The 23,054-nt window shown below is 40.4% G+C and overlaps 1 protein-coding gene across 1 annotated transcript in view; it reads right to left on the reverse strand.

The window, feature by feature from the left end:
* Nucleotides 1–23,054, reverse strand: part of DPP4 (dipeptidyl peptidase 4) — an 80,272-nt gene that overhangs the window by 8,849 nt on the left and 48,369 nt on the right. The window contains exons 12-23 of the mRNA XM_021702790.1: nt 21,857–21,901; nt 19,505–19,612; nt 19,178–19,245; nt 18,201–18,254; nt 17,716–17,837; nt 15,645–15,692; nt 15,294–15,392; nt 12,885–12,954; nt 10,231–10,425; nt 7,369–7,423; nt 6,683–6,782; nt 3,510–3,574 (exon numbers count right to left, since the gene is read on the reverse strand). Coding sequence (XP_021558465.1) covers nt 3,510–3,574; nt 6,683–6,782; nt 7,369–7,423; nt 10,231–10,425; nt 12,885–12,954; nt 15,294–15,392; nt 15,645–15,692; nt 17,716–17,837; nt 18,201–18,254; nt 19,178–19,245; nt 19,505–19,612; nt 21,857–21,901 — 1,029 coding nt within the window. The remainder of the gene's footprint in view (nt 1–3,509; nt 3,575–6,682; nt 6,783–7,368; nt 7,424–10,230; nt 10,426–12,884; nt 12,955–15,293; nt 15,393–15,644; nt 15,693–17,715; nt 17,838–18,200; nt 18,255–19,177; nt 19,246–19,504; nt 19,613–21,856; nt 21,902–23,054) is intronic.

The following is a 23,054-nucleotide window of genomic DNA, read 5'->3' on the forward strand; positions in this document are numbered from 1 at the left end:
AAGCGTGGACTAGTTTTCAGCAGTGCACAAGCTGAACAACTATACATGGCATCCCTACCTGTTCCATTTGTGTGTACGTATGGTTTCTGGAATTTCCTTTCCTAAATCATAAGTAGGGCCTTTATTTCATAAAATGTGCTTCTCTTGGTGATGTGGGTTTCTCGAAATTCTTCCAAATCTGGATCATCAATGACCTAATAACGAATCTTTTTTCTCATGCATTTTTTTAAATTAAAGATTGTCTTCTCTTATAAAGGCTATAATCCTGGCTACTCTATTGATGATTCATTAGCTGCAAATGTAGACAAAGATCAGGGCCTTGCTTATTCCATGCTTTGGTCCTTCGTGACCCGGATGTCCTGCAGAGAGTCAGTGGGCCAGATGAAATGGGAATCGTTTTCAAAATATTTCCTTCTGACCCACAGATAGGCACCGGGTACTGAAAGCCTCTAAGGAATCGTCTTCTTTGTCTTTTCCAAAAGGGTGGGAGGAGGGAGGGAGGGAGAGAAGGAGAGAGAGAAATAAAAACAACCTGGGAAAGAAAAGTAAAAGATGGGGTCCAGAGGGGCAGCTGGGGCCTCGAGGAAAATAGAATCTTTGAATGTATTCTTGCCAGAGACAAAAGCACAGGCTTATTTAAAAAACAAAGGAGGGCAGCTTTATTCTAAAGCCTGCTGTGCACCAAATATAGGCACTGAGATTCAGCTCTCCACACTCTGAGGAAGCAACTTACCAGGGTGGAAACAATTCAGTGAGCGGGTCGCCTCCCTTTCCCTACACACCTTAACTCTCGCCCGCCCAAATCATTCCTCCGAGTAACACATTGGGAACCTTTAGCTCCCTGGTACTGGCAGTTTTAATGTGTCCATTGCCAGCACTGAATTTTGTGCCAAGAAAACTCGACTCCTGGCGTGGAAGGATTAAACAGTCCTCGGGTACCATCTGTGCAGTGAAGTGCAAGAGTGACTTGGTGCACCCAGTGTGCGCCTGTTGCCGTTGGCAGGGCGAAGTGACTTCTATTTACATGACTACCTCCTGCGGAGAACACCTAAGGGGAGAGACGGACATGGCCACCTCAGGGCTGGTTGGGATGGGGAAGCGGGGGATCGATGTGGGAATGACGAGCCGCTGGGAGAATCTGGAAAAAGATGCAGGATGAAAGGGTAGATTAGAACGAATCATCCTATAAAGGGGAGGGCCGGCTGAAGAGGAAAGACCCTGTTGGCTGTCGGCTGACGTTCACGGAGAGCAGTAGGGCAGGTGCCGTGGACTTCCCTAGGTGTCGGGGTTTGGACTTGACCCTGTGCCTCTAGGTTCAAGGACTTTTCAGAATGGGATTTTAAAAATGAACTTTTGACTTAACATCCCCCGGGTTCTAGAGTCAGGGTTGGGGTCCTGGACTGTAAGTACATCTCTGTTTCAGGAGTTTTAGTACTTGGAATATTTGAGAAAGCCCTTCAGCAACTCGGCAAATACGGCATGCCACCGGAGGGATGGCTTTCAAAGGTCAGCATCCTGGTCAGGTTAGGGACAAGAAAATTCCAGATGTAAAATGAGCGAAGTGATGGAGACAGGCAATTTTTACAACAGTGTTTCCCTTCAAAAATTCTTAAATCAGGAAAGGTTTTAAGGTTTATACTTCATACTGGGTCATCTAAAGAATATAGTGTTGAGTAGAGATGTGAACAGTTAATAATATTGCAGGGAAGAAATGGGTGTACAAAATAACCATGAGTTCAAGATAGAGAAACTGAAGATTAAGAGATATACAAGAAAATGTCATGAGAGTCCAAAGGGGATGCTAGCCTGCCGGGAGAGCAGTACAAATTTCCTACTAAGTGGTGATATAGGGGAAATGACATTCCAAGCAAAAGGCACGGAAGACAAGGGCATAAAAGGGAAAGGCCCAGAAATATTCAGAGAACAGTGGCTATTACAAGCGAACTGGACCATTGTAAGAAGGATGTTAAACACCTGGTTAAAGAATGAGGGCTGGACTCAGTTGAGTCACACGAAAGATCCGTGAAAGTGTTGTATGTGGGGCTGTGGGGATTCATCTCATGCCCCGTTGTGGTAAAGACAGGAGCAGAGAAAGACAAGCCAAGGGGACACCAACCGGCTTATTATTAGAAAAGCAGATAGTCACGTGACAGCAGCAATGTCACGACTGACGAAGAAGGGAAAGGATGTTTAAGGCAGCTTATTGGATGTGGAGGAGAAAGAATGGGAAGAACTGAGTCCCCAGAGTCTTATGGGGGACAACTGGCAGAAATGGGGACAACCTGATTACAGGACTGCTTGGTAGTGGAAGATGATCAGTGCATCTCCCTGGACAGGCTGTCGCTTTTCCATCTTGGCTGGAAAACACACACGCAGGCGCCGACTTAGCCACATACTTCTCCCTGCGCCCCGTCCACCTAAGCCTTCCTAAATAAAGCTGACATAAAACGGAACTGTGTATCCTTACGTTGCAAAACTAGAAACTTTATTTGAGTTTCACTGGGTTTTGATCACATGGCTTCAGAATCTATAGGAATGGTGGCATCTTATAAAAATGTACACATACTGCTCGGAGCGATGCATTCTTATGAAGCCCATGGAGTGAGAGTTGCGGCCCCGATGAGAAAGTGTGTTAACTTATTCTTGGTTTTGTGTTCCTTGCTTTTTGATTCATTGTCCTGAAAAGCGTTTTGAATTTCCTCTGCAAAATGTAACCATGAGATGACTGACCTTGTCATCGGCAAGTTTTGGGGTTTTCGGCAAACAGGGCAGATCGACTCAGGAAAGTTCTGGAAGGGCCCGAGGGCTACAAAGGTCTCTAGGGGTGAGGCTAGCACTCCCGGCTACCTCAGTGGGGCACCAGAGAGAGTGCCCTGGCCCGGCCGCACTAGGACACGTGGCTGCCAATGGTGGTGGCTTCCAGGCCGTATTCCAGAAGCTGTGGACTGTCTGAGAGCAACCCTCCACATGTCCCCCCAGCAGCCAACCCTGCTGGAGGCTATGCAGTCAGTGTGGCTGCCAGGGCTCTTCAGGGCACTGCCCAACCGCACTCTTCACCTGCTTTACTCCAATCTTGTTTGGGCAAACTGTACCTAGCTGGCTGCGAATAGGAAAGTTATAGGCTTGTACATACATCTTCATTATAATACCAGAGGCATTTTAATATACAGCTCAAGGTTTAGAGAGTCTTCTGGGCTTTAAAGGAATATGTCGAATTTGACATGTTTTCTAAATGAAATTTTTATAATTAAAGTAATTATCTGGTGTTGCTTTGTATTTCCAAATGAATGCATATTGTGACCTATGTAGCATACGATAAAGACTGTAATTAATGCAGAATATAGTAGGGGAAGCTAGTGGAGTACCTCTAAACCACCTGTGGTATTTCTTTTTAACAAGAATTTTGTTGGAAATAAAAAATATATATTTTCTAGAATAGATACACGTAAAAATGTTCTTAAACAACTTATAAATAGGTTATAAAATGGATCTAGTTTCTCATCGCTTACCCTGTAATGGTCAAGGTTGTCTTCTGGAGTTGGGAGACCCATGTAACGTTCTGTATACACTGAGTCTGCGACGAAAAAAACATTTAAAAATAGTTAATTCATACAATAAACTTTTCTTTTTCTTATTGGGTTACTTTATGTGCTTTCATATGTCGTAACTTGTGCGTGGGTCTGTAGCATCCCCCTCAGGAGTGTCTCTTCGAGACCATTTTTGTTTGGCTTGTTAATGTAGCCAGACACCTGCTCAGACTCACGCCTTTCCATACTCAGCTGGAACCAGTGAGGGTAGAGGGAGATCAAACTAGATGATCTAAACCCAGTCAATAACCCATCTACAGAGGGCGCCTGGGTGGCTCAGTTGGTTAAGCATCTGCCTTTGGCTCAGGTCGTGATCCTGGGATCCTGGGATCAAGCCCCACATCTGGCTCCCTGCTCAGCAGAGAGTCCGCTTCTCCCTCCACCTCTGCTCTGCCCCTCCCCCGTCCCCTCCCCTTCCCCCCGTCCCCCCCCTCCCCTTCCCGTTCCCTCCCCCTCTCCTCTTCCCCCTCTTCCCCTCTCCTGTGCTTGTGCTCTCACTTGTGCTTTCTCAAATAAATAAATCTTTGAAAAAAAGATCCATCTGCAGAAATATCAAATGTTACGTGCTGAAAAGTAAGGGCTCTTAACATTATCATTTGATCCTTTCAAAGGATTTAATTAGGAAGTCACTTAATGCCTCAACTGTCTTGAATTTTTGGTCCTGACACAAGCATATGCCCTAATTTTCTTTTGGAAACCCCTTATAATGTTCAATTACTAGCTGCTTACTTAAATCATATTTTTTTGGCAGCTTAAAATTCACTATAACGAAAACAAAGAATTAAGTTATCATTTATTAGCCGTATATCCCCATACTAGCTCAGCTACTCCATCACAATGCAAGGTAAACATTTGGTTTTGTTCATTCTGTGGCAAGCCCTCAATTGTGGCATGATAACAGTTGTGTATTGTGAAATAGATCACATCAATCTCTGCTGAAATGACGTAAGCTTTTTTATCTATAAATATGGCTGAAAACAGGATACATAACTGGTTTGGTTATTTTGGATAATTAAACATATTTTTGCCCTATTTTTAAAAATTTTATAGATATATCCTAAAATATACATGAGAAAATTTACAATTTACTGTGGCTACATTCCAAAATAACTTAGTAATTGCTTTGAAAGATGCCCCCTCCAGTGACCAGATTATAGTAAATAGAGAAGTATAGAGTAATATGCTGTCATTGTGCTATTTAGGTTAATGGTTTGAATTTCACTGCAAATTGTACATGTAGTTCAATACTAATCTCATTAATTCTTTAAATGAATATATCATCTAAACAACAACCTTAAGCAACATTCTAACCCTTTTTGAATGACTGGCATCATTAAAAACTACATTGATAATGAGTGTTAGTTATTCCACATGTGTTCTTTATGCCTGTTCTATGGAAATCAAAATACTGTCTTTCAAAATGAATAACAGCAATATTTTAACCTTCTGATTAAAAGGAATATAGACTATATGTAATTTTATGTATCTAGAGGACACTGATATAGAAAATATAATATTTTAAAGGACATTTAAAAATACAAGATCTTCATAAAATGTTCATATCTTTTAACATTTAAAAATGAATAATTTAGGTTGGACATGTGAGAGGAGGTTTGAAAATAGCATTTAAGGGCAAAATAAATTTTTCCTGAAATGGCAGCAGACTTCAACTCTTCTTGCCCTAGAACATAATACCCCTTTCTTATTATGTTAATCAGGTTTACATTTGTGAGAAGATCTGAAATTCATTTTTTCTTTTTTAGAGAGAGAGAGTGTGTATGAGAGTGTGTAGGAGCAGGGGGAGGGGAGGAGGGGCGGAGAGAGAAGGAAAGAGAGAATCTTAAGCAGGCTCCATGCCCAGCGCAGGGCTAGATCTTACAACCCTAAACTGAAATCAAATGCCTAATGGCTGAGCCACCCAGACACCCCTGAAATTTTAGTAATAGGATTTTAAAAAATGCATAATACAGGTGTTGTAAACTTTTACAAATGCACCTTTGAAATACCATTTATGTATTCCTTCTATGTGACCTTTGAGTAAAACTGTTCAAATTAATACATATGTAAGAACTCTAGAAAGTGCCTATGTCTAGAAAATTGAGTTGGTCCAAATATATTTAATGAATTCTCTTATCATTACACTTCTAAACTCACAAAGATTGCTTCTATTATTTTATTGACCACCAGAGGTCTCCAAAAACAAGCTATCCAACGGAACAATTAGTATAAGCAGGAAAGTATCTTATGAAAACAAATCCACTGTGTGCGGACTAAGTCAGAAGTATGCTTTCCAGCTTTTTTTTTTTTTTTAACAGAAAGAGCAATATTTATTTATTTATTTATTATTTTTTACATTGGCTTCTCTTGACTTAGCCTTTAAAAAAGGGTTTCCTACAAGATTGGTACTACCATACATTAGGGCATAAAATATGTAATGAGCATATTTGTTTCAATGAGTCTATCGCAGAAAGGACTTGAGATGGGGTCTGAAAAGGTACAGGAAAATAATTCATCCTCTCACCACCTCTCTTTCCCCCTACTAGTGTTCCAATGCTCACTCTCTCCCCCTGGGGAATTACAGTCTTACACATGTATGATGCCTTATAGAATTATTTCTCAATGACGAAGAAGAGATCCTAGAGTGGCTTTCACTAACTTAGAGACAGTGGGGAAAAAAACCACAAACAACCCAGGAATTCCCCCATCCTTACTGTTGTCTTTCCACCCAAAGCCCTACTTTATTTGACCTTTACTGGAAGAAAAAGAAATACATGCTTCTTTTATTCTGCTAATATGTGAAGCCCAAAAACTCAAACTAAAATAAGGGTTTATCTGCAGAAATGTAGCATTAGGGATGCTCTGAAATTTAGAAAACAGAATTTGTTGATAACTAAACGTACAGACAACAATACCACAGAGCCTTTCGCAACAGCAGAATAAGTGAGATCATTCGATTATAGGTGTCTGTAAAGCGCATCTACAGTGAATCAGCTTATTTCCTGTAGAAGCACTGCAACTCAAAAAGGAATGGTTTTGCCATTGGAGCTTTAAGGTCAACGCTCTGTATCTTTTTGTACCTGAAAGTAATTACATACCATAGTACTCCCACCGTGAGACAGGTGCCACGGCTATCCCGCACTTGAACACGCCACTGCCGGCTCCCAGGACCATTGAGGTTACGTACCCTCCATATGACTAAGGAGTGGAAATGGTTATTTTTATGGAGGTAAAGGAATTCAGGACATATGGTAAGCGAGTCGCAGTTTCCATATTTCTCACATCTTTATATACTGTGCCTCTTTAGAGACAGAAAGCATGGTAGAGAAGGGCTTAAATTGGCCTTAATTGGACAATATCTCAAGACTATACTTTCAGAGCCCTGATCCCTTTCCTTGATAGGTCTAAGGGGGAAAAGCATCAAAAATTTGCCTGGTAGTACTTAAAGAAAAAAAGATCAATAAACACTAGATCTTTACTGACTTTGACTCATGAGAAAAATCACCCTCCTTCCTTCTCTCCTGCTCTCCTTCCCCACCCCCTCGCTCTTTCTCTCCCTTCCTTACCTCCCTCACCTCCCTCCTTAATCATAGTAAGCGAAGATGTACGCCTGACTAGCAGGGACTCACCGCCTAGAGATCTAAGACATCTTATCAGGGTCTTCTTAGGTTAAAGATATGTGATTTTCATCTCCAAATATTCACATGCCAAAGATAAATTATCGCGTTCTGAATTATATTCACTAACTATATGGACACAGATTCATAGCCAAACAACTACTCACCCAGCCCCAAATTGCAATCCGCTTGTCATCCACAAATCCCATTTTTGAAAATTGTCTAAAACACATGGAAGAAGTCCATGAATTAGTATTGCACTGTGTATAGAAAACTAGGATAAGTACATAAGTACACAAATGTGAAACCCTGCCATTTGCTCTCTATTTCCTCCTGTTGGAATCTAAGATTAATTACGGCCAGCAATCAGATAAACACCTGAGATGGATGTATATCTTTTTTTTTTTTTTTAACTTAAGAGCCAGATGAACAAGGTTTACTTTTGTTGGAGTCCATAAAAATTTTGTCTGTGTGTTTGTGTGAGTGTGTGTGTGTGTGTGTGTGTGTGTGTGTGTGTGTGTGTATGATTCACAGAAAACAAATCCTGGCAGTTTTTTTTCACAGCTTTATATAAAAATTTGCAGCCCAGATGCACTTTTCTTTACATAATTGAATTTAAATCTCTCCAGATGTTTTTCAGTTGAAGACAGGCTGCCCCCACAATGGAGAAATAGAGGCGCATCTGGGTAGGGCTTCGGAAGGTCTCTGGGCCCCTTACCTGAGAACTTAAACACCATTCTCTAAATAAAACCCTTATTTTGCTGGGTGTTGATTAGTTAGCTCAGCACCATTAAGTAGGAAGCGATTTTTCCTTGATGGATTAAGAAGTCTTTTTGCCACAAAATTGGGCCCAGGATTCGTATCCAGTTAAAGAAATGAGAAAAATGTTTTATGCACCCACTTTTTAATCTCAGCCTTACATCAAAAGGTAATTTGTTTGCTCTAAGAAGCAATCTAGCATATGGGGCTCTTTAACTTGTAGTATTGATGGGGGGGGCGGTGGGGACCCTTGCATTGACCTATACATGACTTTGGGAATTTTTGTGTTTTCCATTATAGATATATGCTTTAGGCAGCTCTGAGTTAAGCAATATTAGAAAAAAATTGAGTCGTTTTCAACTCATTATCTTCTCCCTGTAAACTTTTAAAACAGAATGCATATATATATAGACATGTGCACCAAATAATGAGTGAACAAGTTGATAAACTTTACAGAATGAGTATATCCTTGGACTGAGATAAGAGTGTATTACTACGCCCCAGAAACCTCTAGGTCATTTCCCCTTGCAAAAGGAAAAAATGAAATGTTTTCCTTTTATAAGATTCCAATTTGTGCCTGGTTTTGGACTTTATATAAAACGGGTCATGCAGGAGATACACTTTTGTGCCTGGCTTCTCTCATTCAACAGCCTGTGAGAGTCATCTACGCTGCTGTATATAGTTCTTTTTAGTTGCTGAATTAGTATCCTATTGCATAAATACACTACATGTGTAGTGTATTTATGTGTAGTGACATTAACTTTTTAAACTGGAGATGTATATTGTGGATACCCAATTCTATAATTTTGGATCTGAGAAGCCCTGGACACTCTGCCTTCTCTCACAGAGGATCAGTCTGGATAAACAAAATTTTAGTTTTAAAATATCACAGCCCTGGGTGCCTGGGTGGCTCAGTTGGTTAAGCGACTGCCTTCAGCTCAGGTCATGATCCTGGAGTCCCAGGATCGAGTCCCGCATCAGGCTCCCTGCTCGGCGGGGAGTCTGCTTCTCCCTCTGACCCTCCCCTGTCTCATGCTCTCTCTCTATCTCATTCTCTCTCTCAAATAAATAAATAAAATCTTTAAAAAAAATAAATAAAAAATAAATAAAATATCACAGCCCTACTCCTGAACCAGTTTATCCTCTGTCTCTAATCTAAACTTCTCCTTCTCTCTACTTTACTTTAAAGGAAAATAGCTAATCGTTAACTTTGGTGTAAGAGACTTAGGGATACTTAGTAAATTGTCCTCTTTTCTTCTCTTTGGTTGTTTCTTGTTTTTAAAGGCATTTTCCTCCACCCATTTCATCATTCACCATTCTTCTGCATTTCCTAGTTTATGATTTCATAACATTATTTTAAATTGACCACTTGTTATGCTTCCCTAGACATCCAGGCAGTTGGCTATAGAAACTCAAAGACTGCATTTCCCATTTACCAGTTGAGTGCAGTTGAATTGGAGCATGCATTTGAGACTCCAATTAAGTTGGAGACCTCGATTCAGATTCTGACTTCCCCTGGCAAATTACCTAACCTAAGAGCCTGCATTTTTTACCTGAAGCATGGGGTACAGATCCCCACCTCATAGGGGTGCTGTGCAGTTCCCATGACAATTCGGGTAAAACATTGCCCATTATGTGATAACCATTACCTATCAATAACATCTCTCTTAAGCCAGACCACATCTACCTGTGGACTCATGACTGGAAAGCACAAGAATGAGATGTGATTCATACTTAATGAAACCCTTATAATTGTGAGTGAAGATGGCTGTGCTCCACAATTCTCCCCAAATGGCAGAGTAACCCTCATCCAGACTGTAGGAGCCACTCCTAGGACTTGATAGCTATCCCATGTAACGTACAGCCTCCTACGCTGGAAAGGAACACTGGACTCCTTCGCTTAACCTTGACTACAGGGATGGTCCACTTGTCTAGTTACATGTTTACTCGGGGGTGCATTTATCCCTTAGTCTGTCCACGTGTTTGATGAATTTAGAGTCTCTGTTCATGGAAGGAGGCAGGTAACACATATACCAACTCCCTTTCCAGAGTCACAGAGAGGAATTTAAGAAATATGTCTTTTTTAACCTTTATATACGTCTCTAATGACATACATTTTTATCTAAGTGTGGTATCTTCACTAAAAATGTACCCCAAAGATAAAAGATTCATCCTAGGACACTTTGCATTCTTTCCACTTTACAACTTTAAAAATATAAATCGAGAGGGAAAAATCAGATGACCTTCAGATTCATCTCCTACTCACTCACCTGGCTGCTTCAATTTGATCTTCAACTTCAAATGTTCCCAGTCTTCTGTTGACTGCGTGCATGATCTTATCTCCTTGGTAACCACTTCCTCTGCCATCAAAGCTAGCTACGATAACGTTTTCTGTGCTTGCAAGGTAAGTAGCCCAGTTGAGTCTGAAGACAGCGTCTGCTTTTTGACTACACGGGCCTGCATATCTGTGAAAAATCCCAATTGTTAGCCGTTGTGGTTTTTCTGAATCAAATGAGGAGTGCCTGTATTTCTACTCCCTGTGGACAAGGAGTGTGCGTCTTTCCCGACCACGAGCCTGAAATTGTGCCAGCCACCGGGGCGTCCACCATGGTTCCTCTAAAACTTGGCAACGTGGCTACAACGGCTGTGTGTTTCCTTCAAAGATGCCCATCGGTTTTACCTTTGAAGACTGGTATCAAACACAGACTTCAGAGGCCAACATTTTCTAAGTCATATATTTCTTGGAAATCAAAGAAATAAATACTTAAGAGTTGGGACAGGGACGTTGTGTTATGAAAAATTAATGAGGATGACAATCAATGCAGCTTTGAATATATCCTTCCCCCATGGCTTGCAAGCACTCCTACTCTACGTGTGCATTTCCTAGGCTGGAACTTCCTAAAGGGTGGCTTGACTGCTGTGTAATCTGCACCCCCTCTCCCCAGCCCCGCACAGGATGCCACACTCAGGCTCCACAAGTCACTGTGGAGTGGGCCAAGGTATGCTTGACCACTATTCCTTAAAACTTCAAAGGAAAAAGAAGTGGATGGTCTTGAAAAACATGTATGTTTTTATTCCGCATTCTATTCATTAACGAGCTTAACTCCCTGCTATCTGCAATCTTTACAGGCTAGACCCCACTCCCACGCAGCTGGATGCCCACTCTCCATCAAGCCCTCTCATTTCCATTTTTTAATCAAGGCAAGTTCCCTATAGCTCCTTGCATCTCACTTAAATATGTCATCTTTGCACGATCTACGGGACTCCTGGACCCAGACCTGGTCCAGTACCTCTCCCTCCCAGCCCATCCCTCCTACTGGTCTGCTCACTGTCCCCTCCACTTAACATGCCTTTGCTCTTCCTACGGATGGAAGTCAAAAGAACTTTGGTTTTAAACAAACATTGTATTACTTTCATTTATAACATTCTAACTTTAAAAAGAAGAAGGCATTCATGCATTTCTTGGGCGAGTAAACATTTTTTTAACAATATGTGAAATGCCTTGGTCCTTTCAATGATTTTAGATTTCAGAGGGTAATAGCTTCCCTTAATATTAGTTATGTATCAAGTTACCCTACCCCCTAAGATTAAACAACACTATTTTTAAAAATAGAAAACAAAGACTTAGACATCTAAGGGTGGGAAGAGGAAAACAACTAAAAAGAAAAGGGCAGTAAATTTACCATGTGTTTTTAAACTTTCCTAAATAAAGGGGAGGTCTAGCCATTCCTCACCGGGGAGTTGAAGAGGATAAAAGTCTCACTCTTTTCTAAAACATCTGTTTCCCGTATTGGGGCTAAAGCCTAAAGCAAATTAATGTCACTGTAGTCAAAGTTAGGCTTACTGAAAATTAAACAGCACATCTGGAAGTCTGAAATACCTTTTTCTCTTTCTTTGAGCTTTTATGGTTTGTTTATATGGAACTGTAAATACCGTGCCACAAGGCTGTGTTGGATGCTAACACCCCCTCTTTTGTGGGTGGTGGTGGTGGTTACAACAGAAAAGTGATGTTCTTGAGTCTCAGTTTCCTTTTCTGTATAATGGGCCCAACAGAACTCCTCATATGGGTTTGCAAATTACCTGGCAGGTAGCAGGCACCCGGCACATTTTTTGGTTTGTTTCTGTCTTATTTTTAAGAGTCTCATGCTCTACCGACTGAGCTAGCCGGGCGCCTTGTTTCTGTCTTATTTTTAATCAAGGAAATGAGACAATGTAGGACAGGAGGAGTGGCATTGTGCCATTATGTGTGAGTTCAGGGCAATTTTAGAAGGATTAAAGTAAAATGTATTCCCAGTCATTATCAAAAATATTTTACAAAGATGCCACGTTTAGAATTCGCATGAGTTTACATTTACTGTTCAAAGATGTGTGATTTCAGAACTTTCTCTGAGACTTGAAAAAGTCTGGATTATAATGAATAATTTCCTATATCACATCTTCTCTTCACCAGAGAGGGGAATGAAAAGTACCAGGCAGTGGTATTTCAGGAACTAAAGGAAGAGAAACCTGATGTACTGATGCATCAAAGGTCACTAATGGTGATGTTTGGGCAAGTTTGGGGGTAAGGAAGTTGTGAAGACTATTAATACCCATCTCTTGCATGTTAAAAGGTCTATGCGGTAAGGATAAAACTCGTGACCTGAAAATTCCTTTGGAATTCCCTTGTAGTTCAGAGAAACAAATCAAAACTAAAGGACCATATGCCATTATGACAGAAAGGTGTCTATTTTCTCCATTTGAAAGATGGTAGAAAACAAAGGTTTGGGTTTGTGATTGCAAAATGGAAGAAGGAAATAGTAAAATTCTTCACAATGATTCAGGAAGAGACAGAGGATACATTCAGCTCTAATTTTCTGTAAGCTGCACTAGGTAAAAAATGTCCAATGGTTAACTTTTAATTTGTTCCCTCCTCTTGAATACTTACACATCTATTAGTAGAGGATATTTCTTGGATGTATCAAAATGAGGAGGCAAGATCATCTGATACCAGAATTCTAAACAAACAGAAAGACTGATCAGTAAATTAAGAGTAATTATTAGCACACGATCTAGGTTTCTTTGCAGTGATAAATCATAGTTAGCATTCAACAATTTGTTAAATTATAATAGAAAAAGAAAATGAACTGCTTGGATTCAGTATGCTTTTAAGATAAAAAAACATTCTCTTTCAGGTTAGAATACTAGTTAAGATTAAAGCAATAAAGTTGTTTTTAATATATCTATTAAATATATTGGTGCCTTGTAAAATAAAAGTGCATCTTAGAATTGCTAATGTTTTGTTTTTATGATTCTGTTCTTTGGCATCTGATCTACTTATCTAGTTTGTTTATGGCTTATGTTCTAAGTTTTCCTCCAAAATGTTTTCCTCTTCTTGAATTTCCTTGAAGATGTTTAGGATTTTTAGTTGGCCCTAACTCTATTTTAAAATTCTGATTTAATAACATTTTTGTAATTCTTATTGCCATCCCAGACCGCGAAGCTGAGTTCCCATTTTCAGCTCTGTGTTTCACAGAATGAAATCAGGTTTACATGCAGCAGACTGTTGTGTACGTTCTATATGATCTGCAGATCTGTTTAATTCTCTGTGCTTGACTTAGCATCAGTTTAATAAAATTTGTCCCTAAATAATGAATTGGTTTCCTTTGCTCCCAAAATCAAGAAGATGAGTTAGATTAATAAATCTTAAAGAGAGAGAGAGATTGAGAGATTTTCTATATTTTAAGCAGATTATTTCCAGCTTCAGTAGATTTAACCTATAGGGAAAAAAATCCGTATCTCTAGAGCTGCTGTTTCTTTATGTTTATCTTTCTTTTCTTCCTTTTTTTTTGTTGTTAAAATTATTTTAGTTGAGGAAAAAAGAAAGGTTCAAGAGTAAGTCTCTATATAGATAGATTTCCCTTCAATTTGTGTTTGTATTTTAAATATATGCCTTCTGACTAAATGTGCTTATAAGAATAAAAATTTAAGTCTTTATTATTTTTCAATAGAATGTCAAACTATGTGTTGATCATGATGTTTTTAATAAATATGCCAAACCCACCATTTGATCTCTCCTTTGTTTGAATTTGTACTAGTGGATTAGAAGTGTTTTAGTTCCATCTTTCTGAAGATGCCATTTTTTCTTTGGGTGGGGGGGGGGTGCTTTGTAATCCCCAGTCCCACCTCCTACTGACCCTCCTCCTCGACGCCCCCACTACCCCACTTCCCTGGAGTTTGAATGTACAACCACCTCCCAGCTGGACTCTCCAGTTCTGGCAGATCCAGGCTCAGTCTCCTCCCTACCAGGTTGCCCATCCAGTCCTGTGGTTTCCCTGAGCCAAAAACTTTCAGGGTCCCCCACTCTTTGTCAAATCTCAGGATGCAGTGCCTTCCGCACCAGCAGCCCAGGTAGCTCTCCGGAACTCTAAGTCCTTGCCCATTATGCCAGCAGCACCAGCAGCACCTAAGAACCAAGTACAAACTCTGAACCCTGGGCTCACCCTGCCTTGCTGGATCACAAAACTACCGTTAACAAGGTGCCAGGTGATTCATACGCACATTCAGTTTCAGTAGCCCTGCTCTAAGCTCTTCTTCACAAGCACCCTCTACTCCCCAGCGCTTTTCCTGCCATTTAAAATTGGATGGATCTTTTCTACTGGATCTTACTGAATCTTTTCCATTATTATCCTATATTTAAAAAAAACTTAAATCAGTCCTGATGGATTTCCCCCATCCCCCATGAGTAATTAGCTCTTAATGGGAAAAACAGCAAACAAATACAAATGAACAAACTACAAAATTTCCTACTCAAAGAACACTCTCTCCACCCCAGTTCTCAGTGGTTCCTGCACATCATCCCTGCTCAGGCTCCCAGCACAGGGACCAGGCTAACTATGGCAAGGAGAAGGTTAGGAAAAATTCAAGATTTCTCTCCCGAGATTGAAGTTTTAACATTTTACAGCCAACCCTAATTTTTTTATACAATCACCTCAGATATTTTTTATCTCTTTGGGTTAAAGGTAGAATATATCAGGATATCATTAAGTTAAACACTCAAATAATACTTTATAGTAGAACAGAGTTACTAACAGAACGAAACAGAAGCAGCAATAGTGTGTTTTTTCCCAAATGCCTTCATTTTAACAGAATAACTTTTACATAGAGTGGTATTGTATTTTAAAACAAAAAAAAATGTAAAACTAGCAGTTCTCATGACAGAATATTTCATAGAAAAAATAACCTTAAATTAGATTACATATAATAAAATGTGTATTTTCAGATCAGGTTACCACGTTTAGTTATATTTTTTATTGGTGTTTCCAGGAGCAGTTGTTCCTAAGGAGATTTAACTTACTTGTTTCATTCAAAATAATGAAATCCAGTTTTTTTGAGGGCATCTGGACATCCTGCAGCATTTTACCCAAAGCTGAATTGTCTTCCAGGACTCTCAGTTCTAAGCAAATAAGTGCAGACGGCAGCAATTCGTTACAATGTGAAGAATTCAGATTGTGCAAAGTGCTAACAAACAAGTAGCAATTCACTGATGGGACTATACATAACTTTGGATTATAAACCTTGAGTTCAAATCATTTTTTTAAACACTCTAAGGCCAAAAAAAAAAAAAATCCCACTATGCTAAGTACATGTTGATCCTATTCACACACTTTTCTAAAAAGCAAAGGAAAGGTGAAATGCTAGAAAATACCTTTATCGTCGCTGCTACTATGCAGAGTATAGAGGGGCAGACCAGGGCCTGTTAACAGGAAAAATGTTTTAGGTGAGGCTTTTTAAGAAAAGAAGAGAGCATATTTTTCAAAAATGGCCATTTGATACCATTTAACTTTGATACGATTTTAATACCATTTAGCTCTGATAGAATAAGAATCATGGTAGATAAGGTGCTTACTAAGTGTTAGCTGTTTTTCCTTTTCCTTGAAATAGGTGCAATTTGAGATTAAGAAGTATTACCGGAAAGGCACAGGGCTCAGTACAATGAAGCAGAAAATGAACCTCTGGCCCCGTTGAGTGCCTTGGGCATGCTGCCTCCAATTTCCTCAACTGTGAACTAAACCCACGAACCACTGACACGGCTATCTTTCCTTCCCAGCCCTAAATCCACAATCCAGCGATGACCACTCCGGCTCTCAGGCCCCGCCCCCTTAGGGCGGAGCTCTGGAGCCAGCCTGGGGGTGGGGGCGGACTTCCCTCCCGCTGCCCCCGCCCCACTGAGTCCTGAGCCAGGGGGCACATCTGCACACTGCCTGACTTGGATAAGCGATTCCTTTCTGGCATGCAAAAGTGTTTTTCTCGCATGAACATATCTTCACTATTTATCCCAACTGGTAGTTGCAGACTAGAAGGTAATGTATAGAAAAGCTATTTGGTGAGCTATTTAATTTTGATGCATTTAGATAATATTAATGTTTTACTCTTGATCAGAACCACAGTGAAGGCATTATAAAGACCTGGGTTTGAATTCTGGCTTCCCTGCTGTGTGACAACATATCTATGTTCCATCTCTTTACATATAAAAGGAGAACAGTATCACTTTATAGAGTTTTCTTAAGAATCAAATAAGACTACAAATATAAAACTTTCAGCACAGTTCCTAGTATGAAATGTGTGCCCAAGAAATGGTGACTAAAAACAGTCACAGAAAAAAAAAAAGAAAGAAAGAAAGAGAGAGAGAGAGAGAAAGATGTAATAATAAAGAAAATGTGCTAGTAAATAAAGATTCAGATAGCTGGTTTGGAGATCTCTTTCCGGAGAGGGACAGTTCTTTTTCAGAATATCCAGATTCTTTCATTTTGAGAAGTAATCTAGCATAGGGCTTATTGGCGGGCTCAGGAGGGCTCAGGAGATGGAGCCCTGTGTTTGAATCCTGTTGTGCGTCTTATTAGCTGTGTGACCCGTGCAAGTCACGTTGCCTGTCCTTTCCAAGTTTCTTCATTTATAATAAAGAAAACAATAATAAAATAGCAACAGAAGATGGAGCAGTGAGCAGGTTGGGTGACAGACACTACCCACATACATTTTCTCATCTAAAGGGGCAAATGCATAAAATAATAATTAAAAAATCTACAATAAAAAAACTATAATAAAATATCTATATGTATATATGCACATAGATATAATATATATAATATATGTATAAAATCAAGTGCCTCTGCTATACGTAGTCTCCAGTGTATGTGTATATTTGTTGTGCGTTCAGTCAAAAGCAAGCCATGCAACTCTCTTGGTTAGAAGGGGAGGAAAGGTGGTTAACTTACCACTTAGATGTGCTTGAAGAGAAGGGGACTTAGGTGATTTCAAGGGCTCCTCAGATTCAAGAGGAGAAAACTAAGCATGGCAGAAAGAATGTTTCCCAGACTGGACACAGAAAGGGATAGATGGGCAGAATGAGCCAGGACGGGGACACCTGGGTGGCTCAGTCCGTTGAGCGTCTGCCTTTGGCTCAGGTCATGATCCCAGGGTCCTGGGATCCAGTCCCACAGTGGGATCCCTGCTCAGCGGGGAGCCTGCTTCTCCCTCTGCCTGCAACTCCCCCTGCTTGTGTGCTCTCTCTCTCTCTGATAAATAAATAAATAAATAAATAAATAAATAAATAAATAATAATCTTTAAAAAAAGAGAGAACGAGCCAGGAGGGTGGTAAGAATATTGTCTGAAGAGCAGAAGGAACAAAGTCAGCTGGTGAGTGGAAGGCAGGAATGGAAGGAGCCACTTCAGATAGACAGACATGATGTTCTGCCTCCCCTTGGCAGTTCACACTTACCTGAACACCTCAGTTGATAGTACTTTGCCTCTTTACTAAATGATACAGAATAGTACTGACACCTTTCTGGATTCAGCTCACAACTCAGGCATGTCACCTTTGTGTAGTTACTCAGTTGGATTCTGTAAACCAATGGTGGAAATTAAGTGCTTAATGAAAGAATAAATGAAAAGACAGAATTGAATAATGCCATATTTTAGTTTCAAAGGTATCAGAATGCCAAAACACTGCTCAAAAACTTTTTTTTAATGTGCAACAAATACATGGATTAATTCATAGTAACCTCAAACCTCCCATTGTTTGGGAATAACACAAAACATTTAATAAAGTCATTCTCTGCTGTTGATACCTGGGTTTTAATTTATAAGGGAATGAAAGTGCTCAATTACAATTCCAGTTAGTTAAAATACAGAAAAACAAAACCAAACCCAGAAATTTTTCTTCAGCTAAAAAGACTCAAGTCAATAATTTGATTTAGCTCTTACTTATAAAGATTTCTTCCTCCTGGCATTCCTTTATATTCATTACTAATGTAGTATCTGGGAAGAAAACAAATTAAATATATGTTGATTATGTTTTTAAAGAAAGTCAAGTACACTCTATTTAACTCAACACCAAACATTCATGCTGGCCCTTCTCGTATCATTCTTCCCTGCCCCTCTCCCCGCTGTCATCTCTAAATAGGAGATTAGGAGATCCTATTTTTTAAAGTAGACTAAAATATCTGAATGCAGGGATTGTTCCCTTCACTAAAGTGACAAGTGAAAACTCAAAAAAAAAGTCTTTTGTGAGAAAAGTACCACCGGACAACCAGCCTGAAGTTGAGAGCCCACGTACCTATATTGTTTTCCATATTTTCTATTTTATAGCACAAACTACTAGATGGCAGGAGCCCCATCTTTCTGAGAGCAGCTGAGCCACTTCTAAAGAGGCCCTTCAAAAACTGCTTTGGGCAGTGGCAAAAATCCTCCGTGTGAGACCCAATAATGAATTATAGAAGTGCCTCAGATTCTAATGAAAAATAACACTCCTTTTCCACCAACTCGTGCATGCATGGTAGTTGACAGCCTCTGCTAAGCTTTCCATTTTCCAGAGTAAGGCCGAGATACGGACAGATAAAATAGCCTCTCCGAGCCTTCCAAAAATTTGGTGCCAGTTAAAATTTAACAAAATGCCCCTGATTCTAGTTCCGTGTTCCAAGACGTTTTAAGAAAAAGAGGCTACAGCTCTTCTAATGTAAAGCAGGTAAGAGCAAGAGGTAGAGCTGCTTGGTGGCATGGTATCAAATCTGCTAAGCATATGTGAAAATCATTAAGGCTTCCGTATGCTAAAAAGAAAAAAGTACTGAACACATTCCAAATAGACTATTCTTTATTTGTAGGAGATTTTCCCCTACTTCTGGGCAAAGAGGGTGTGATTACAACGAGTATGTTTACATCCTATCAATTATTAGAATACTCACAGGTAATCACTGGTAAGAGCTTCTATCCCGATGACTTCCCAAGCTCCTTTTGTAATAAATGTGCAACCCTAATGGGATTTTTTAAAAAGACGTTTATTAAACTCTCTAATCGAAGTGGAGGGTTGAATCTTTTATAGCAGCAATTTAGATAATCTTAGGTCTTCTTGGGTTTCCCCTCCCTATCCCATCATCCTCCAGATACCACTTTGGAATTTGAATTAGCCGGATTATTAGTACATACTGATTGACTTTACCATATGTTTCTACTTCAAGTCAGTCTCATTAAAAAAGAGATCAACCTGAAATAAATTATGTAAGAATACTTACTTGCTTATCTATTTGGAATAGGCAAATGTGTTTGTAGCCATCTTGGTTGCTGATGATCTTATAGAAGCTCTTCCCGTCGGAGGTAAAATGAGGTTCTGAAGGCCTAAACTACAGAATAATAGAAAACAAAAAAACAGATTAGAGCACATCAGTCTCATCTCAGTACCAACTTTAATTTTTCCAAGTCCTCTCAACACCTCTGCCCAAAACCCATGCTTCATTTACTTGCCAAGTGAAACCAGAGTGTCTCAAAAGAAAATTCTCCTTCTAGAAAATGCAGACAAAAAGATCTTTCTCAGGGAATTTTTTGTGCAGAGTAAATGAGAGAAAGCACATAAAAAGGCTTACGCAGGACTCTCAACACATATCAGTGATATTGTTATCTCTGGACATTTCTCTGTGGAGGATAACTCTATGACTTCTGGCTATAAATGTGCAAAAATTAGCATTCATCTTCCAGTTTTAAGAAGTAAATTTCCTCAGTGTCACAGATGTGCTTTCTTGAAACAGACTATTATTATTGTTATTATAACCGGGAGTTTGTACATCTTAATCCCCTTCACCTATTTTGCCCATCCCCCACACGGCTTTCCCCCCTGGCATCCGTGAGTGATTGCTTTCTGTTTGGTTGGTTGGTTTGTTTGAAACAGACTATTATTTTTACTGTTTCAGATAAGAAGTGGTTTTCAATTTGAGGGCTTTGTTCCCTCCTTTTTAAATACTTATTTCTTTTTGAAAGCCAGAAAGTGTTTAACCATTTCTGGACTGGATACTATAAGGAATGTCTGTCGTACATTTCACATGGAAACATTCTTATAGTTACCATTTTTATTGTAAGTCTTTTCATTTTGCTAAATAGGATCAACAATTTACCAAAAAAGTAGTTGTATGGAAATATAGTATAAAATTTCCATTTTTCACAGTTCAATAAAAGATAGTTCTCAGAACATAATGTAGTTTAAGCAGAAGAATATCTATCCCAGCCTGAAGGGAATATGTCGCTTTACGACTTCGATTTCCTTCCTACATTTGAGAGCAGGTAGGAGATGGTCTTTTAAAAATTGTTGGTTCACTTTACCCTCGATGTTTCCTCTCTTATCAGCTCCCATTTTGGGAAGGAAGAAAAACGCTTCCCTCTTCTCTTTAGTGATTCAAAGTGGATTCATTTATGGAGCAAGCTGAGGCGTGCAGTACACTTGGTGTTCTCATTACAGCTCTCTGAAACACATTCCCCTCTCTAGACCTGTGTTCACAGCCTTATCTTTTTAATACATTTCCCTGTTTCCCCTGGATGGAGTTGTGCCTAGTAGAAATGTGTGAAAAGTGGCATCTGTCTGGTTAAATACAGAGAGGAAAAAACATATTTTTTTCAAAGAGTCGTGAGGAAGTGTAGCGTGTCTCTTGCCATGGAGGAAACCACTTTTCATGTTGGCAAACCTCTCCCCTCTGCCCAATCAATGCCTGAAGAAAAGGGACGTGTGAATGCTATCGGAGCTCTGAGCCCAGCTGGATGGGGTCTTGTTTCTGGACCAGGGGCCTCCCCTCTATGCCCCAAGAGATGTGAATGAAATCTTTACTTTTTTTTTTTTTTTTGGTCCCTTTGTTTCTCTCTTAAAGGAGGCTTAACAGAAGTGATCATAAAAATTAGGTGAGATTTGTTCATCATCTTTCTATGGGATGCCACAATGGCTGGAGATCCTCCGCTAACTTGCTTCAGCCCATGGTCCGGTAGCCACACGGTTGGTGATTCTGCCCAAGGCATCGTGCAGCGGGAGAGAGAAGCGTGACTAGTCTCTGCGGGTCACCGTGCTTTCTTGGATAAAACTGCGTCTGGGGCCTAGTAAAGCGTGAAGCCACACGAGTATGATTTCCTCCAAAGGAGGTGCACAGCAGTGTTGCTGGATGGCTACAGTCGCTGCCGAGTTGCTGCTGGATACAGCCGCATCTCCTTACCCATTTGTGTAGGCGGTGGATGGAAGCCATGTTTTCTGCCTCCAAAGCACAGGACTTCAAAGATGAGGTCAATGAGCATATTCTGCATCTTAGCTGCTTTTCAGCAGCAGTCGCTTTTTAACTTTTCAGGAGCTACGGTTTGCCTAGAGAATGTCTTTTGTTTGGTCTGCTCTCAAGTTTTCACTTGTCCTGTTCCTTTTTCCAACTGAGCATGTTCTATATTCCCCATGAAAAGCTATCTCTGCAGGGAGCATTGAAATATTTTGAGAAATAGGTCAAGTAATCTCTCTATTAATAGCAAATAACATAGGGCCCACCTTTGGTATATCTGCCAAATATCAAATAGCTCTGAGTATCTGATCCATACCACAAAAACCCTGTTAACTCTTCAGCACTTACTCTTCCAACCCAGCCAGTGGTGCTCATTTCAGTGTGTTCTTGTGCCTAGGGAGGGAAAAATACAAGGCAGTGTTTCAGAGAGAAGTAAGATATTAATTCTATTCTTTATCTGCAACTCGTGGTAATAGAAGCAAAACTGTACTTAAAATAATTGAAAACTATCACCATTTATACAGTTGTATTTATGCTCAGATTGTTTATATGATTGCATTAGAACAGTTACCTCTCTTGCCTAGAGCTCTGTCTTCCATATGTGGCCCTGGAAGCTCCCCCAGCATTTTCAACTCAACACGTACAGAACAGAAGATGATGTCGTTTATCTTGCCTCCATCCCTACCGGCTTGTTCTGACGCCTTCATTCTTCTGCTTCGTGCCACCACTCACCCAAGCCAGAGACTTGGGAGTCACTGTGGATGCCTCCTCTCCTTACAGCCGCCTCCTCGGCCCTTGCCTCCTGGTTCTCTGATTCCTCTCGTCCTTCTCCACCGTTACTGCCTTAGCTTCTGTTCTCGTCAGGTTTCGCTTGGCCCATTGCCCTGACCTCCCGGTTGGAGACCCTCCTGCTCTTCTCCTCTTCCACCCTGCTCAACCCCCGCTGACCTCATTTGGCAACAGACAGTTCTATCCCATTACGATCCTCTCTTATTTAATACCTAGAAATAGCTCCCCGTGTCTTACAAGTAAGTCCAAACTCCTCAGAACGGCACCTGAGCCTCAGCCTACCTCCACCCTCGGTTCTCACCATGGTGCCTCTCCCCAACCCCTCGTCCTCTGGAGCCCCAGACCCTGGCGCTCCCAGCCATTCACTGGATGCCTTTGCACAGCCTCTGCTCCCAGAGTCTTTGTGCCCTTCTCTGCCCTGGGTGCTCTAGGCCTCCCTTGTCATCTCCCGTTGCCTGTCCTCAGTTGAGTGGATCGTCGTCTTTGGTCCTACATTCCCTCTGTACTTTTCTTATACCCTTTTAGGGCACAATATCCTGATAGTAGGATGACAGAATTGGCAGGAAGCAAAGAGCTTAGGTTTTCTAGTTTGGATTCCGGCTGTCATGTGACCTAAGCAAGCTCCTTAACCTCACAGAACCTCTGTCTCCACAGTGTCTGGCTACTGTGAGTGTTCAAGAAACCGTAACTGTTATTATTGATTATCCTAATGGTATTCTCTACTAAAACATACACATTTTGGGGACCGGCATGTTGT

The sequence above is a fragment of the Neomonachus schauinslandi genome, chromosome 3, assembly GCF_002201575.2.
Source record: "Neomonachus schauinslandi chromosome 3, ASM220157v2, whole genome shotgun sequence".
NCBI classification, from domain to species: Eukaryota; Metazoa; Chordata; class Mammalia; order Carnivora; family Phocidae; genus Neomonachus; species Neomonachus schauinslandi.